Source organism: Syzygium oleosum, unplaced genomic scaffold (assembly GCF_021117445.2).
Source record: "Syzygium oleosum isolate NSW1041296 unplaced genomic scaffold, Sole_v2.1 Sole_v2.01, whole genome shotgun sequence".
NCBI lineage: Eukaryota > Viridiplantae > Streptophyta > Magnoliopsida > Myrtales > Myrtaceae > Syzygium > Syzygium oleosum.
This window is the reverse complement of record NW_026607485.1, coordinates 38809195-38828779: the sequence shown is the minus strand read 5'-3', so window position 1 is coordinate 38828779 and position 19585 is coordinate 38809195. Positions and strand designations below refer to the sequence as shown.

Here is a 19585-nt window from a genome sequence, read left to right as displayed (position 1 = left end):
CAAGGTCACTTATCTGACTTAAGAATCTCAACGATGAAGATCATTTATTGTGATACATGATTTGTGTGTATAAACATTATATATGGATTCGATAGTGGAAGTTCTACACTTTATAACAAGAAATAGGAAAACACATAAAGGAGACCAACTTCTCAGAGTCCTTTTAACGTGTATCTATTTAGATCTAATTTTAACTATGTAATTATCGGGATATGGAATTCTCAATTTGTTCACGCAACATCGCGTGCGAGTCTTGCCCCAGGCAAGCTAAGTGTTAAACGATTCATTCAAATAAAAGCAAGTATAATATATAGCGGAAGGATAAAGTTTCATTCTTTCCATTGACGAAGAACAGAAAAGGTAAATCATTATTGCGTTTCACATCACTGCTTATCGAAGCAAAAGGGAAAGTTTTCAGCAAATCGAAAGAGAGAGCTTCGAATTTTCCACATGATGCATTGAATGGGATGGTCCAAACGTGTGGTGTTTCCTATAACTGCGTACCTTGTCCGTGTTTTCTTTGTCAATCTTAGAAACACAAGAATAATAATAATAATGAAAACAAACAAACAAACAAGTCATTCTCAAAGTTGTCAAATTTGAATTTGTGTGTAACTCGGAAGTCTAAGGTTAAGCATGGAGACGGCAAGAATGGGAAATAAATATGATTTTGTTCTTAATGCCCGTGAGAAAAAGAAATATTCCAATCTGCGATGTTGCTAGATCTATCATTTGTGCAATTTAAATATCTGACTCAGAAGCATTGGTAAGTTAGTAAAAAAGATGATAATTTGCAAATTATGTGTATAAAAAGAATTGGTAATCTAATAAAAGGGTTAGAACTACCAATAAGTTACCAACTATGTCGCAGGTTGGAAAAGTTACGACACTTGTAGAAACGGTTAACAACTAATTATGTGTTACCAACTAACTTATAATCGTTATGTAAAATTGCCAATCTAAACTAGAGTGATTTACCAACTTTTGTCTGATTTAATTATCAATTAGTTTCAGGTCATCAACTCTCATTTGAGATATTTACAAAAATTAATTTTTTTTATTTGCCAACTGGTATCTTGAATTACCAATTTTTATTGGCCTTGGTTAGCAACCTCTATCAAATATTAACTTTTTATAGAGATTACCATACCTAAATTCGCATGACTCACCGAATTTTCCCTCATTAATTTACCACATAGTATTGTTTGCCAACATTTCAATTCAGTTACGCATACCACTCTTTAATTGGTTTTTTTTGTTTTTCTATTTTTCAACTTTCTTTTACGCAATTTTAATTGCAATTCTTAGCAACGACTTGGATTTACCAGTTTTTTGTTAGACATTAACAACATTAATCAGAGAAGCTTACCAACTTTTCTTTCACTAAATATCCAACTAGTTCGAGTTAATAACTCTCATTGACTTACATAACAAGTTTATTTTCTTTTAATAACTAAATTTTCTTGTCTTTTACCAATTTTTATTTACTAATTGTCGCCACCTCACCTCAAGGTGCACCACCACCTACGGTTTGGCCAATGAATTTATCAAGCTTAAACTTAGCTCGGGCTCTCCCAAACCCATACCAATTTGCAACTTAGGTTCAAAGTCTTTAACATGCAAATGATTTTCAATTAGGAGTTGCCACTAATCCATTTTTTGGTGGGTCAATTAGAAACCTTAGTAAAGTATCGAGAGAATTACTTTACTCCTACTAACTAGAGATTATGAATTCGAGAATTTTATTAAGCTAGATTACTCTTTGGAGGCAGCTTGAATCAATTTTAATCTATTCATTAACATGTAAGAGGATCATGTTGGTGTGCAACCATTAATTTAACACTCAATAATCAAAGCGATAAATAAAATTGTGAGGAAAATGAGAAATTACTTACCTCAAAGCAACGTAAGCATCTGCAATGTTAATTATAAAAACACATATTCAATCTAAATATGATTTCTAATTAGCGTGCAATTCCCCCAAATCTTTTTAGGGTTTTCTCTTATTTAATGGAAACTAAGCCATATGCAATGTACGCTACTAATCTAACATGACATGCAACTTATAATTTACTTAAATGTCTTATTTCTAATGATGATTAAATGAACTATTCTAATATGACGGGCACATATTTAATTACACGACCTAATTCTAATGACAGGCTAAATTAATATGGTACTATTCTATCAGGACATGCAATTATCTGACCCTAACATACAGTCACTAAATGACATGCAAGCAATGATGTGGCAAGCATAATGACATGAATGATGCAATCTAAACTATATGACATGCGCATGATAATTTCTTTGTATTTTTCATGAAATTCGAAATCAATAAATGCCCTAATATAAACATGTGATCTAAGAATCTAACCTATTCTAAGATAATGCTTTTTTGGTATTTCTTATTGAATTCGTAATTAAAAGTTACCCTAAGTGAACTATCAATATTAAGATAATATCTAACCTAAACAATAAAGTAATCTTATATTAAATCCTAACTTAAATCGGAATATAATTCTAATCTTCTAGAATCCACCTAAATATGCAATCTATCCAAAATATCCTAACTTAACAGAGAAATTCTATCTAGCATGATTCTAACCTAAGATTATCTCTAAATAATTCTAGATGAACATGCAAGATTATCATGAGATTCTAACCTAATCTATCACGATATTTTTCTATTTTATTTTGTAGAACAATCGGGAAAATTACTAAAAAAGTCATAAACCTATTGCAATTGTGCCAATTTAATCTTAAACCTTTTTTTTTGCCAATTCAGTCATAAATCTTTTACAATTGTTTCAATTCAGTCCATCTAGCTACTTTTGGCCGGCCGGCACTGACATGAATGTCGAGTGGCTGACGTGGTAATATTTTAATATTTTTTTTTATTTTTTTCGATTTTTTTTCCTTTCTCTTTTTTTTTCTTTCCTTCTTCCCCCTAGCTGGACCGGCCAGGGGGAGACTTGCCGGCGAGGTGCCCTCACTGGCCACTAGGAGGCTCGCCCTCATCGGCACTAGCGAGGGCGAGCCTCGCTCAGCTCCGGCGAGGGCGGAGCTCGCCCAGCCATGGCGAGCCGCCCTCGCCGCCGCTGGGAAAGCTTGACCTCGCCTAGATCTGGCAAGGTTGAGCCTCGCCATGGCTATGCGATGGCGAGGGCCGGCGAGGGCGGAGCTCGCCATGGCTAGGCGAGCTCGACCTCGCCCAAATCTGGTGAGGTCGAGCCTCGCCATTGCAATGCGACATCGAGGCTCGCCCTCGCCGACACTGGCGAGGTTTGCCCTCGCCTGCACTGGCGAGGGTGGAGCTTGAAATTTTTTTTTTATTTTTGTCCTTTCTCTGTGTTTATTTTTGGCCTTTCCTTCTTCCCCCGGTTCGGTGGTCGGACCGACCAAGGGCTAGGGGAGGCTCACCCTCACCGGCCATTGGGGAGGGTGAGGTCGACCTTGCCCAGCGACGGCGAGGGCAGAGATCGCCCAACCATGGTGAGCTCCGCCTGGCCGGCCCTCGCTGGAGCTGGGCGAGCCTCGCCCAACAACGGCGAGTCCGAGCCTCCCTAGTGGCTAGTGAGGTCACCTCACCGGCGAGCCTCCCCCTGGTCGATTCGGCCAGGGGAAGAAGAAAAGGAAAAAAATAAAAGAGAAAGGAAAAAAATAAAAAAAATTCGAAAAATATAAAAATTAAAATATTGCCACGTCAGCCGACAAGCGCTGGCCGGCGTCCACGTCAGCGTCAGCCGGCCAACAGTGGCCAGATCGACTGAATTAGCATAATTGCAAAAGGTTTAGGACTGAATTGGCCAAAAATAGGTTTCGGACTGAATTGGTACAATTGCAATAGGTTTAGGACTTTTTTGGTAATTTTCCTAAAACAATCAAACGAAAGACAAGCATTCATCACAGAATAACATGCAGTCCACAAAAGATAATCAGAGAATATTCCACTCATTTGAATTTGGATATAAACAAAATTGACGATTGTATCTAAGAGTTATGGATAGGATGACTGGTTTTCCACGTAGACGGTAATCATATCTCCGGTTGAGATCGGATTGCCGTCCATGTGCACGTTATGGATTAGGAATAAAAATTTCCTAATTTGAGGATACTCGAATATTTTATGGATAAGCATAATCACTCAAACATTCAATTAGATAATGATATAAATCTAATCGGATAACGGAATATTCGAAAAATCAAATAAGATAATCTTCTTACCTAATTCGAATATTATGCTGATAACATTTCCAAATCGAACGACGAATGACGAACAACGCATGGGACCAGCGGTGGCTCGCCGTGGTCGGCACTCGACGGTGGAGGGCCATGACAAGGAGGATGGGCAGCACGCTGATGATTACGATGGTGCACCTCGCGGGCGTGGTTGGCAGTGAGATTCACGAATTAACCAACAAAACAAGAGCATTTATGGCGGCGGCAATGAGATGCGACAACTACGGAGGCAGCGAGGGGCTTCGAGTAAGGCCAAGGCCAACAAGCCGTGGTTTCTTAGCGATGCAGGCACAGCAACAATGGAGTCGACCGGCGGGCCTTTGCCTTGACGTCGGGGTGTGGCTCGAGAAAGCAGCAACACTAGCCGGTGGAGCCTGCGGGGGCAGCAGTTCGAGCTACTTGAAGTAGTGGGCGCGCTGCGGCAAGGGATCTTGCTGGGATCATCGCTAGCCAGGGTAGGTCTCGGCGGATAAGTGCAAAGCAAGGCTGGAGCAGCGGGTCACGGCTCGGTGGTACAACAATGAGCAGCGAAGGGGCTCGCGGATCAAGTCAGCAGTAGCTACGGGATCGTCTCGGCGTTGCTGGGTGGATCGGCGTGGCAGGAGCACGGTTGCAGCTCAGAGGGGTAGGAGCCGGAAGCAGCCCAATCGCCTAATTGCTGGCGTAGGGGCATGCCACGGTGGCTTGCGGGCAGTAGGCCCGAGTTGTCGGCGTGGCACGGGGCAACAACCTGGCTGGAGAAGCTACAGCAGTAGCTCGTTCGTCAATCCAAGGGGCGGCAACGGGTCGGAGGGCAGCACTGGTAAGGTCTTGGCCCTGAAGGATGCCTCGGCCGAAACTTCCACTCTCGTTTTTCCTTGCATGTTTCTCTCTCTACGTTCTAAATTCTAATCTGCTGACCTCCATGTTTCGAGGCATATGTGCGATTATATAGTGCATAACTTAAGTTCTAACGGGTTTAGATTAGTCCTTAATCAAGATGATAAGCTATAATTACTAAAGCCTAAGTCTAACGAGCTGAAATTAGATTAAATCTAGCTCAATTTGGCTCGTCATTCCTCTAATTTTCGGTCGAGGCTTGGTGTGCATCATGGGTTGGCCGAATTGCTCTTTGTGGGTTCACTATTGACTGGCCTTGACTCATTTAGAGCTTATTCTAATCAAGCTCAAAGCCTTTAAACATTATGGGCTAAACTCATCTCGATTAATGCTCAATTTCTCTAGTTCTGGGCTTGAGAATTTTGGCTCCTTCCCCCATTTGCCTGGCCAAATTTGCTTGATGTGCAGGCCCAGTCCGCGTGAATGATTCAGGTCCGTTTACTACCCCTGGTCCAATTAAAATGCACTGAATGAATTAAACCATATCTATAGAATTACATTTTAATATTTGTTTAGGGGCTAAAGTTTAGTCCCTAATTTTCATGCAATTCAATTCTAAATGGTTAGGCAAAAATTTAGATGTCTACAAAGACCTATCAATATGCAATCTCAACTCTTAGATACTATAGGATTTCACATGGAGCCTCATACTGTCCGTCCAAGAAGTTGTGTCTTGGATACACTTGAGCCGGATGCAGTCAAGATGAAGAACAAAAACCAAAGTTCAGCTGGACTTGTCCGACTTAGCTTGGGTCGATATTTGATCTTTCAGATCATCAAACTTCGTACTTCGTAGTATTTATTTCCACTAGGTCATTAGCTTCTGTCTATGAGCAATTCGTGACGGTTATAAGAACAACTCTTACTTGTTTGCACACTTGATATCATATGAACCACTTAGCTATCTCAAAGGCTAATCTATATTTATATTTCGTTGGCATTTTAATTGGCGTTTTCATAGTGCTAACACATCTTTGTGATTATTACCTTATCAACAAATTGGGCAAAGCACATCTTTATGATTGGTGCATATAATTTGCCTGATTATCTCATTATCACTACTAAAGCAATCATCTTTATTTATAAAATGACACCTCGTTAATCATGGATAAATCACTACTGCCTGTACATCTCAATTATGTTCTTCGCGAAATCTCTGATATTGTCATCAGAGCTCCCGCCTTCTTCCATAGCGATTCTTGCCCTCTCTCTCCACTTCAACGAATTTTCTTTGATCTCTTTCCCTCTCTCTCCTCCCATGACCTCGTTTACGCAACTTTCGATTTCTTCGCCAGTCACAATCCCTTTCTCGTTTGCCATAATGCTAAGACCGACCTTCCACACCTCCGCGATGAATGCCGCATTTGTTGGCTGGTCCGTCCATTGAGGCATCACCACCATCGGGACACCCAAGCTCACCCCTTCCATAGTCGAGTTCCACCCGCAGTGAGTCATGAAGCAACCCACCGACCCATGGCTCAGCACTTGGAGTTGATTGCACCACTTCACCACCAAACCCTTATCATCTAGTAACTCCATATCTTGCATGAAATTGCATGGGAGCTTCTTCTCTTCAGACTCTCTCACCACCCACAGGAAGTTGCTCTTCATTCTCTTGAGTCCGATTGTTATTTCCTCCATTTGCTCTTCTCCAAGGGAAGCCAAGCTTCCAAATGATACGTAAACGACTGAGCCGGCATCCTTCGAGTCGAGCCACTTAATGCATGTCTCGGCATCGTCGGGTTTAAAGAGGCTGAGTCCGTAATCTTTGTCCTCTGCGATTCTCTTGTCCAAGTACATTGATGGGATCGTTGGTCCTACAGTGAGCGTTGGGCATTGACTTTCCATCCACTTGATCACCTACACGTTCATTTAACACATGTACCATGCATTAATTTCCATCCGATGCTCATGCAAGAATCAATTTAATTTCTATCCTCTGTACCACTCTTAAAAGAATTTATCACTCCTGTCACAATCATAATTCAGCCCTCTAACAATTGTCTTTCACACTACTTTATAAGGAAAAATAACATTAATAATCTCTAAACTCTAACCCGATGTGGTCTTTAAACTATTCGTGAATGTTCAATATAGTCTTTTTGTTTGATCAAACAAGGGAGAAAGTTACCACAAGTCCCTAAACTAATGCTAAATGTGTAATCTTTTCCCTGAACATTCAATTTGTTCAATCTAGTCCCTCAACTTTCCACAACAAAGACAAATCAATTCTATTGTAGTATTCACAAGTTTTTATAACTACACCTGTTGTCCAAATTTTAGAATATTTTTTCATTTCCGTCAATCTCCTAAATAAAAAAATGCTAACTTTTTATTATCTTGTTTACCTTTTTGGTCATTATGAATACTAAAATAGTTCAATTTAAGTATATTTTAACTTATGATTTCTAAAACAGTAAAAGTATAACCTTAATAGAGTTGTATCAGGTTGATAATCCTACTATTTAAAGTGTTTTCATAAGAATATTTAAAAACGTTAGTAATTTATCTATAGATATTTGTACCAATATTAATTTAAATGTTGTTCCTAATATTTTATATAGATAAAATTATCAAGCTTTTGCTTTTCGTGTTTTCTTTTAGTTAAATCTGCGTGTTTTCCATTTTCTTGTCCGACCACTTCACCACCTACACATTTATCGAACATGTATATGATGCAATATATCTATCGCGCAATTGGGAGAATCAGTTTATTCCATTATTCTATCTACCATTCTTAGAGGAATTCATCACTCCTGTCTCAATCCTTATTCAACCCTATAACAAGTGTCTATCGCACTACTTTGTAAAATGCCTTTTGTTTCTCTTGGAGAAGTTATTATGTATGCTTATTCAGAGTTTAACCAAGTATCAAGAAATAATAGGATCCACACCTAGTCCAGCTCTCATACAGTTTTTGGACTGTAACTGGTTTAATCCATCGCATCATTTACAGTATCATCGTCTACCTACTGTTCTTTCTATGAGAGAAGGGGGTGCAACTAACCTCGAGCTCAAGCTCAGCGAAGGTATTAAACAAGAGCCAGTTGGCTCTCATCATGTTGGAGAACTGGTCCAGCACGAGTTTCACAAGCGCCGGATATACATCAACATTGGCCACGAACGAAGGAAGATCGTTCACCCTCAAAGTTGACATGACCGGAGGAACAGAAACATGCCCTTGTCCTTGTGAATCTTCTAGAGGAAGCTTTAGCATTCCTCGGTGAACTTGGTAATAAATGGCACTAACTGCGCAAGACTGAGTGAAGAATGAAGCTCCGTGCATACCGTGTTGTATCGCTAAGTCAAGAGCCCAGGGCATGACCGAGTCACACACGATAACTTTTGCTGGATTATCTTGAGAAGATTGATGTTGCTCGATGAAATTAGTCAGGCTCTTTATGACCGAAACTCTGAAAAGTTCGAAGTAGACATCCAGGCTCAGCTCGTTAGTGTCCACTCCCTCGAACCCGTCAGATATGTGCTCGATCTTGATTGAACTCGTTGCGTGGTGGTTTGTTGAATAGAGGGACTTGGAAGGTTCGGAGATGGGGATTACGAGGGCAACGTTGAGACCCTTTGAGGCTAAGCGTTTCGAGAACTCGAGCATCGGGTTTAGGTGACCTTGTGCAGGGAAAGTGAGAACAAGAACATGGGTTAGTTTGAGGATTCTCTCATTTTTCTTTTCGTCCATTTCTTGTCGACCTTCAACTCTTACGGAAGCTGATGGAATGGGAGTGAAAGGTTGATACTCATATCGTGAAGCATTTCATTGAATATATAGAACCAGATATTGAGCACAAACATTAGCCAGCTGAATCGTTTGAATGGTAGTTATACGGATTGGATGAGTATTCATCAATCAAACCCAGCTGTACTTTCATTTAATTTGAAGGGAAAATGACACAAACAGTCCCTGAACTTTTATTTAATATGGAATTTGATCCATGAACTTTTAATTTATTTAATATAGTCCCTAAACTTTAACCCAATGTTCAATGTGGTCCCTGAACTTTCAATTTGTTCAATGTGGTCCCTGAACTTTTTGTATATATTCAATTTAGTCCCTGAACTTTATAAAAATGTTCAATGTAGTTCTTCTATTAATTTAAGTTTAGGGACTATATTATGCATCTTCATAGAGTTCAGGGACTAAATTGAACATGTACCAAAAGTTCATGGACCACATTGAACAAATTAAAAGTTCAGGGACTATATTGAACATTAGATTAAAGTTCAGGGACTACATTGAACAAATTAAAAGTTCATGGATCAAATTGCACATTAAGTCAAAGTTCGGGGACTATTTGTGTCATTATCCCTAATTTGAATCATTTGTCACAGTACTACTGCCTCCGGATGAGTCTTCTAGTGTGTCTAATAGCTAAGCAAAAGCCACAAAATTACAAGCAAAAAGTAAAATTGAGAAAGCAAGAAAACGGGCCACTGGCCTACCTACTTTCACGAGCTCGAATGATGAAAAGCAAGCATTTTTCTAGACTAAAATTTAAAAGTCTTTCGAAACCTCCTAGTGTCGAAAACGCAATCAAATCTCACTCTCACTTTGAAATATTGCAAAAGCGAACATTTATATTTATTTCAAAACCCTAAAATGGAATTTTTTAATAACCCGACCAGTCCTCCTCTTTCATCACATGTCCTATGAAAATTCGCCAGGCGAAATCGTCATAGGTCTCGGAGCAGTTGGTCTCCTTCATGTGTTTTCCTGTTTCCTGGTATAAAGCTATGAACTTCCACTACCATATCCATATATAATGCTTATACACACAAGCGACTCAGTCTAGTTAATGAAGACGAGTCTAAGTCCTTTGTGACAAGCTGGAGACCAACTGCTCAGAGTCCTATTAACGTGTACCTATTTAGATCTAATTTCATGCAAAAGCACAGGACAATTAAGTACATCTAATATTCTAGTTAACCACGTAATTATCCAGATATATGATTCTTAATTCGTTCACGCAACCTCGCGCGTGAGTCTTGCCACGTCTAGTCAGGCCATCAGTGGGGACAGAATGCCCCAGACAAGCTAGTGTTGAACGACTCATTCACATAAAGTAAGTGAGATATACAACGAAAGGATAATGTTTCATTTTTTTTCGATGACTAAGCAACGTAAAACGTAATCATTCTTGCAATTCACTTGTCTTATCGACCATCATATAAGTTAAAGCAAATAGCTCTTTCATCCACTATCAGGTAGGGTTTCCGTAACTTTTGCCGAACAATGCGCGGCTAAGAAACATTAGTATGTGCCATCTAAAGTGGCGCCATCCAAGGTACTTGCCAATTTCCCCATTATCTGTTGCTTAATTCTGTAAACTACATTCCTTGTAACTTAGGGAAAAAAAAAGAAAAAAACTACATGCCTTGTACACCAAAGAATTACATTATTAATTACTGTTGAAGTATTATCCTGTATCGCTTGACTTTGGGTCCTATAAGCTCTTTATATTCATGTGGTTACCCTCCACATATTGATTTAACATTTTGGGTTGCACTTTCTAATATGTATCAGAGCTAGTTCAATCTCTTGGGAAGATATATGTGAGACAACCATTAAAATCATATTGAGGGTTTCTCACTTAGTTTTCGTAAACTGCATACAAAATATTTTGGGTTAATCATCTGGACAAAGCAAAAAATTTAGATTTAACAAGTTTATTAAACTTGCAGGATGTTCCTCCAAGTAGTAGACAGGGCACAACAAAAAAACATGAGCTGGCAACGACGGTTGCAAAATTGACATCACTGCTTACCGAAGCAAAAGGAAGTTTTCCGCAAATCAAACGAGAGAGCTTCAGACATTCCACATGATGCATTGACTAGGATGGTCCAAACGTGTCGTGATTACTGATAACTACATACATTGTCCAGGTTCTCTTTGTCAAAACACGAGAAAAATAATAAAGAAAAACGGACAAACAAACAAACAAGTCATTCTCAAAGTTGTCAAGTTGGATTTTGTTTGTAACTCGGTAGTCTAAGGTTAAGCATGGAGACGGCAAGGATAGGGAAATAAATATGATTTTGTTCTTAATGTCAGTGAGAAAAAGAAATATTCCAATTTGCGATGTTGCTAGAACTATCATTTGTGCAATTCAAATATCTGACTCAGAAGCATTGGTAAGTTAGTAAGAAGTTACCAATTTGCAAATTATATATATAAAAAGAATTAGTAATTTGATAAAAGGGTTAGAATTACCAATAAGTTACCAAATATATTGCAAGTTGGGAAAGTTACGACACTTTAGAAATGTTAACAACCAATTATGCGTTACCAACTAAATTACCAATATTTTAAATTTGGTAATTTTTTTGTAAAATTTCTAATCTAAATTACAGTGACCGACTAACTTTTGTCAGATTAAATTATCAATTAGAGGAAGGCACAGGGGTCCCACTCCCCGATGAGCGGGTGAGGGTCCGAGGGCTGCCTTGGCGGGAATCGTAGGGGACAGCGCCCCCGCAATGCCAGATGGCTTTTATAGATTTAGGCTTGTATTTTATCGGTAGTCTGAGCTTTTAAGCCCATGAATAGCTATTGAGTTTATATAATCTCTTTATCTTATATTTGATAAATGTAATAAAGAGATGTGAGGTGCTAATTATAATGAAATCATCTGCTTGACGTAGCTTTAGTTTAAGGATAAACCAGAATAAAAACCATGTGTCCCGGTTTTTTTTTTCTCTCTTTTACTCCCTATTTCCTTATGATTGTGTGCCAAATCCTAATAATTTTCGAGTCACCAACTCTAGTATGAGTTATTCGCAAAAAAATTAATTTTTTAATTTACCAACTTTTCTCTTAATTAAATTACCAATTTTTATGTGCCTTGGTTAGCAACTTCTAACAAATATTAACTTTTTATGGAGATTACCAAACCTAAATTTGCATGATTTACTGACTTTTCTCTCATTAAATCACCACATAGTATTGAGTTACCAACATTTTAGTTGATCTACACATACCACTCTTTAATTGGTTGTTCTTTTTTCTTTTCCCACAATTTTCTAATCTTTTACACACTTTTATTTGCATTTCTTAGCAACACCTTGGATTTACAAATTTTTTTTTGTTAGAAATTAACAACATTAACTAGAGAGGCTTACCAACTTTTCTTTCACTAATTTGCCAACTAGGTTGGGTTAGCAACTCTCATTGACTTATATGACAAGTTTATTTTCTTTTAATAACTAATATTTATTATATTTTACCAACTTTTATTTACTTGTGGGACACTTCACAATTTGATTTTAAGTTTTTACTTGATAGATTTAGGATTTTATTATTTGATTTTTTCTTTCTTTCTTTAACTTGCGTTTAGTATTTTTTGGAATTTTAGATAATGTGCCCATATCTTAGGTGATTTGATTTTCACTTTTAGTAAGATAAAATTATAAGCAGACATCTTAGATTAATTTGGAATTTAGCAAGACAGAATTTCTTGTGAGTTTATCTATTTCCTATTTTTAAAGTAGAAATTCATTTGATTCGCAAAACGAGTAATTACTCGCAAAACAGTGAAAACACACAACAGTGCAAACGCACGAAGCACAACTAGAAAAAATCTCAGTTTTTCATTTACTCGTTAAATGATAAGCTACATTACGAAACATAATGCACATTCGTATAAAAAAAATAACGACATTCTAACTTTAAAATAGGAAATTGATAAACTAATAAGAAATTCTATCCTACTAAGTCTAAAATGCAAATCTAAAACCTAATCGCATGATTATCAAATATGAAAATTTAATCACCTAACATATACGAATATTACATAAAATTCTAAAAACCCTCAAAGTAAGTTAAATAAAGAAAGCAACATCAAATAATACAATCCTAAATTTATCATGTAATAAATCAAAGCTCAAAGTGCACCGCATCATTGCTTCAAATTAAGAGAAAGCTCTTTCATAGTTCTTTTATTAATTCAACGAAAATAAGCTCCATTACAAGACAACATAGTGCATATCCATATCTAAAATCACTAATGAAGCTCTAATTTCAAAAAAGGAAATAGATAAACTGATAAGAATCTATCCTACCAATCTTAAGCATAAATCCCAAACCGTATATGATAATTATTAAGAGTGAAAATCAAATCGCCTAAGATATCATAATTTTATGTAAAATAGTAAAAATCCGAAGAATAAATTAAAGAAAGAAAGAAAATATCGAATAATAAAATCTAAGTCTATCAAATCAAAAATCAAAAATCAAATCTCGAAGTACCCCGCATCATTTCACGATCTTTTCAGATTAAGTTACCAATTAATACTGATTTAACAACTCTCTTTTGACTTAGTTACCAACATTTTTGGTAACATTTAAACTCTTATGTAAGATTTAAACTCGGGCTTTGTTTGAAAAAAAAGAAGAAGAGAAAATGGAGGTAAAAATCAAACTTTGGGTGTTTTCCTTCCTAATTTACTTCATCCCTCGCTCCAAACATAGCACGAATGTTTTCATAAGCGTTTAAAGGTAAAATGGAGGAGAAATTCGAAAGGAAATTTATCTAATATTCGAGTTAAAGCCCAACAAAACCCACACGTACGTCTACTGAACTGTGTTCCCCTTGTATTTGACAAGGCAATTAATGAAAGTAAAGCACAAATTCATCAATGCATTGGGGAACAGAGGAAAGATAAGCTTTGAAGATTTAACATTCAAATAATCATACAGTCCTCATGGCCATGTATAGAAAATCCTTCTGTTTCTACTCCAACAGCTTATAGACATATATTGCTGACTTTAACGCTCCAAAAGCCCCAAAATGGGAGTTGGTACTTAATGACCGATTCCTACACATGTGCGTGCACATACAAAGGTAGCAGGTAAGTCTAAAACTCAAGTTGCTTTCATTTCATGTGTATTACCAAACTCCCTCCGGCTCAGCTATTGGCCATTCTTCTTAAGCTAGCATTGGAGTTTGACTCACGCTTCCTCAGACTATATATACATATATATCTTCTATAAAATTTTGTGGGATCATTACTGAATTATTTCAAATTTATAGAATTTTAAGTTAAGAAACGTTGGTAACCAAATTTAATTAAATTAAAAAAATAAAAAAGAAATCGTTAAGAAACTCAAATGGACTTGGTGAGCCAAATTAAATGAAAATAATCTAAGGGGAGAAAGACTAGTAAATCGCATAAATTAAAGTGGTAAATTGATATAAGGGTTGATAAAATTTAAGGTTTTTGTGAGAGACATATGAAAGTTGATAAACGATGGAAAAAATTAATAATTGAAAACCAAATAAATGTCGATAGTACCTCAAATGAGAATCAGCAATCCAAAATTAGTTGGTAATTAAACATAGGGATAAGTGCATTGGAAGTCCTAAAACTTGTCGTGGAAGTGCAATTGAATCCTAAAACTTTCAAAAAATGCATTAAGTCATAAAACCTATCGTGAAAGTGCAATTGAGTCTTTAAATTTTTCAAAAAGTGCAATCAAGTCCTAAAACTGATCGAAAAAGTGCTATCGAATCCTAAAACTTTCAAAAAATACAATCAAGTCCTATTTTTTATTCCACTCTTTGAAGGTTTTAATACTCAATTGCAATTTTATGACAAGTTTAAGGACTTAATTGAACTTTTTGAAAGTTTTAGGACTCGATTACACATTCATGACAAGTTTTGAGACTTGATTGCACTTTTTGAAAGTCTTAAAACTTAATTGTACTTTCATGATAAGTTTTAGGACTTCTAGTGCACTTATCCCTTTAATATAATAGAAGTTGGTATGTCATTCAAATGGGAAAATTGTCCAAAAAGTCTTAAACCTATCGTACGGCTACTGATTTAGTTCTTAAGTTTTTGAGTTGGCCAATGCATTCTAAACCTTTTGACAATTTTTTAATGTAGTAATTCTGGCCAATTTTGGACGGAAATTACTAATGTGATAATTCAGTTAGCATCTGTCGTCTTACGTGGCATGACTAGCGATTTGACATGTCCAACAAGGCTCAATATAACAGCATTTTTAGGAAGTTTTTAATTGTTTTTAATCTTCTTTTTCTTTTAATTCTTCATCTTCTTGGATTTCTGGTTGTTGGGGTCACCAAGGCCACAGCAATGTCAGCGACCACAAGCATGGGTCTCCAATATAGTCTATCTGGCTAATTTAGGCCAAAAATTGCTAAAGTAGACCTTAGCCAACCCACTTGGCGCAATCAGCGATCTAATGTGTCTGACTCCACTCAAAATGACGTCATTTTGAGAAATTTTTAATTTTTTAATTTTTTGATTTTCGTTTTTTCTCTTCTATTTTTTTTTTTTCCCTTTTGTCCTTCATATTCCCCGATTCTCGGCCAGCAGGGCTGTTGGCGTTTCGGCCATGGGTCACTGACCACACAGGAGGGCCTTCACACCCTTGCTAGCCTTCACCCAGATCCAGGCAAGGGCATCGCCTAGATCAAGTGTTGCGGCCCTTGCTTAGATTAGACCCCCTCACTTGGATCTGGGTGAGAGCCGCAAGCCTTTGCCTTGGCCAAATTAAAAAGTTTAGTACAAAATTAGCAACTATAGAACATGTTTATGACTTTTTGATCAATTTTTCCTCACCCAAATAAAAACCTATTGGTTCATAATAAATTTAAGGCAATGGTAAGAATGTGACAATACCGACTCGAGCCGTGACATCCCAGGCCGTCATAAAAACTATGAGGCTTAATTATCTGATTTGATTAAAAATGCAAGCGGAAGACGAAAATGTAAATCAGACATAACAGAAAAAACATAACAAACAGCTCTTATTTATCTTTTTCTTTAGGCGATTAGTATATTTACATCACAAAGGAAATGACAAATGGGAAAGTAAGGATCTAGTCTACTCCTTCTACCAGCTACAAAACGTCACATCCACGCATGTCTTAAAGCTGCCATACAAAAGCTCTAGGAGACTACCCGCCAGCGGCCATGATGCAGCTCAAACAAAAAGGGACTGCTGCATCAACACCTGGCCTGATCAACCACCGGCAGCAAACCTCCTCACACTCTCGCAAGGGAAGGGAACGGTTCCAAATAGGCGACCATCTATGCGGAAGTAGTCCAATACGAAACAAAATGGCATCCGTCCTAAGGGGATAAAGCAGTCAACCCAGACAATGGTCGAGTGGCGTTCCCACACCACTCCAGGTATGACAGGATCGAGACGCTCACTGAGCAATCCCTCGATATCTAGTACCGAACCATATGTGGACATAGGTCTAGTGGGTGAATGGAACGCCATGCTAATGGTCTGAAAAACATGAAAAGTAACAAGAGTGAGATAAACTCAGCAAGTAAATCAAGTCATGACTATTCTATTCAAACAGTTATATCACAATTAAAGAGTCTACCACAATATCATCAATTTCCGTCATGATATGAATAATGTTAATATGTATATGAGAATGCATATGATATGTCCATGAATTCCCCGCGAATGCCACTCTCATTCGTAACCATCGATTTTAAGAACCGATCTTCTGCAGACCACATAGCAGCAGGTGTCTTGCTCTTACTCCGAGATTATGCGACTTACTTACGCATCTACCACCGAGACCACACAGCACGGCCTCAAGGTATAACGGCCTTGAGCTTCCCGAATTCCCTCGCTGGCTCCCACAGGGCATCACTGGTACTCCAATTGATGGTCCTCACAGTAATCCTCATAGTGTAATGTATATGGATGAAATGATGGAAATGCAAAATGTCAACTTCAATACTCGACAATTATTATATCAATATCGTAAATAAGATACGATCGACAATAGTCGAAATAATCATTATTCAAAGCGTCCATGGCTGCACCACCAGCTGCACCGTTTCAATCTCGTCACCATCGAAATTTTTTGGTGTTCTCCACATCATTAAGTTCAGCATAACTAACTCACGAGAGATATTAAAAGTTGTAAAAGGCATGTAAGCAATAAAAGCTAGCCATGTAAAGCAAATCACGTTCATCATTCTTGTACAGAACCACTACACGACCTCATCGTGCCGATTTAACTACGAAACAGTATTTTCACTTCCTCCAAATTAGCACCAGCCGAATCATCAACATGAATGGCTACCGTCAGAATTTCCGTACCAACGAAAAATCACATTTTTCCATCGTCTTTATAGCAAACCACCTCGTTGTCACAAAACCACTTCATTTCGAAACTTCCACCAACGTTCACGAGTTTCGCACGATTACCAGTCGGCTTTATGTACAATATACAATCCAAGCTCCACCTCTAATCATAACATAAAGGGTTGACATGAAGAGAAATGGTGAGAATACTCGCCTTAGATACGATCGTAAAGCTTTGTCGTTCGTCTTTCTTGAGGTATGCCGGAACTCAAGCTTCAACGGAGAGGAAACAAGCGAGATCTCAAGAAGACAAACGATGAGGAAACGAGAGTAAAGAGAGAGCACGGTGGAGAGAGGTAGTTCGGTCGGTGGAGGAGAATAAATGAAGAAGAAAGAGAAAAAGAAGAAAGCCATAAAGTCAATACTCATTATCATTCTCAATCAATGCAACTCCAAATATTATCTAATACAACATATGGACTTCAAAGATTATCAATTGAGATAAGACAAAACACTACAAAAAAACTGGATTTTTGCCACGAAAATTTGCGACGAAAAAATTTTCGTCGCAAATTTGCGACAAATTTTCCAACGAAAAGTAAATTCGTTGGAAATTTCCAACGAAAAATTTTTCGTGGGAAAATTCGTTGGAAATTTCCAAAGAATTTTCCCACGAATTTAAATTTTCTGGGCAATTATTTGAGTGTGTACAATTTTCGTTGGAAAATTCGTTGGAAATTTCCAACGAATTTTCCAACGAATTCAAAAAAACCCGGTATTGTTTGGCATTTTTTTATATTCGTTGGAAAATTCGTTGGAAATTTCCAACGAATTTTCCAACGAAATTCAATTTTCCGAGCAATTATGTACAATTTTCGTTGGAAATTTCCAACGAATTTTCCAACGAATTCAAAAAAACCCGGTATTGTTCGGCATTTTTCATATTCGTTGGAAATTTCCAACGAATTTTCCAACGAATTTCAATTTTCCGAGCAATTATTTCAGTGTGTACAATTTTCGTTGGAAAATTCGTTGGAAATTTCCAACGAATTTCAATTTTCCGGGCAATTATTTCAGTGTGTACAATTTTCGTTGCAAAATTCGTGGGAAATTTCCCACGAATTTTGCAACGAAAACCCTACTCCTTCCTTATTCAATATTTTCGCGCTCATTATTCCCGCAACTCTCAATTTCCACATTCTCTCTCTCTCTCTCTCTCTCTCTCTCTCTCTCTCTCTCTCTCTCTCCCTCGCTTTACCTTCTCCCTGCGCGTCCCCCTCCGCCTCCTCCCCCGCCGCCTCCCCTTCTCCTCCGGCTCCGGGTCCGGCTTCGGCGCCATGGACACCAAGATTGGGGCCCTCAACTCCTGCAAGCCCCCCTCGGCCGACGTCGGCTCCCTCCCCAAAGGCGTTGCCGCGGCCATCCAGGGCCAGGCCCCCGCGGCGGTCGGCGCCCCCGACGCCACCATGGGCCGCCACCTCGCCCACCGCCTCGTCCAGATTGGCATCACCGACGTCACTCCATCCCCGGCGACTTCAACCTCACGCTCCTCGACCACCTCATTGCCGCCGCCGGTGAGCTCGAGGTCGCCCAGATCTGGGTGAGCTCGAGCTCGTCGGCCATGGCAAGCGTTCTGGGCGAGCTCGAGCTCGCCCAGATCTGGCCGAGTTTTGGGCGAGCTCGAGCTCGCCGGTCATGGCGAGCTCGGCCCTCGCCATGGCCGGCGAGGCCCAGCCTCGTCGCCGGCGAGGGCTGAGCTCGCCATGGCCGGTGAGCTCGAGCTCGCCGCCGGCAAGGGCGATTTTTCGACTAAAAAAAAAAATTGGAAAAAAAAAATTTGAAATTCGTCGGACGAATTATTATTGAAATTTTTTCGTTGGAAAAAAATTTCCACGATTTTTCGATCAAAAAAAAATTTTGTAGTTTTTCCAACGAATTTAGCCACGAGTTTTCCAACGATTTTTCCAACGAAAAAAAATTCGTCGCAAATTTCCAACGAAAATTGAAATTTTTCGTTGGAAAAATTTGCGACGACGAATTACCAACGAATTTTTTTTCGTTGGAAAATTCGTTGGAAATTCGTTTTCCAATGAATTTTTCCAAATTTTTCGTTGGAAATTTCGTCGGAAAAAACATGTTTTTTTGTAGTGAAAGAAATGAAGGGGAAGAGGGAGAGAGGTCGGCGTGAGAGAGAGAGAGAAAGAGAGAAGAAAAGAGAAGAAAGACCTTAGCCCAAAAGTTATCATTGCTCACACATAATTGGACTCAAAACTTCTTCAATAAAGTAAGATAAGAATCGAAGGAAGAGAAGAGAGATGGGTCCTGCCGTGTGAAGGGGAGAGGAGAGAGAGAAACTTTCTTGACTAAGTAATC

General features: G+C 38.4%; 2 protein-coding genes across 2 annotated transcripts in view; both read right to left on the bottom strand.

The window, feature by feature from the left end:
- Positions 1-19585, bottom strand: part of LOC115679635 (uncharacterized) — a 92307-nt gene that overhangs the window by 30920 nt on the left and 41802 nt on the right. The window lies entirely within an intron of this gene.
- LOC115681785 (UDP-glycosyltransferase 74E2-like) lies at positions 6174-8912 on the bottom strand. The gene is made up of 2 exons (XM_030605862.2): positions 8129-8912; positions 6174-6981 (listed from the first exon to the last, which is right to left on the bottom strand). The coding sequence occupies exons 1-2, from the start codon at positions 8813-8815 to the stop codon at positions 6238-6240; spliced, it is 1431 nt and encodes a 476-aa protein (XP_030461722.1). The 5' UTR covers positions 8816-8912; the 3' UTR covers positions 6174-6237.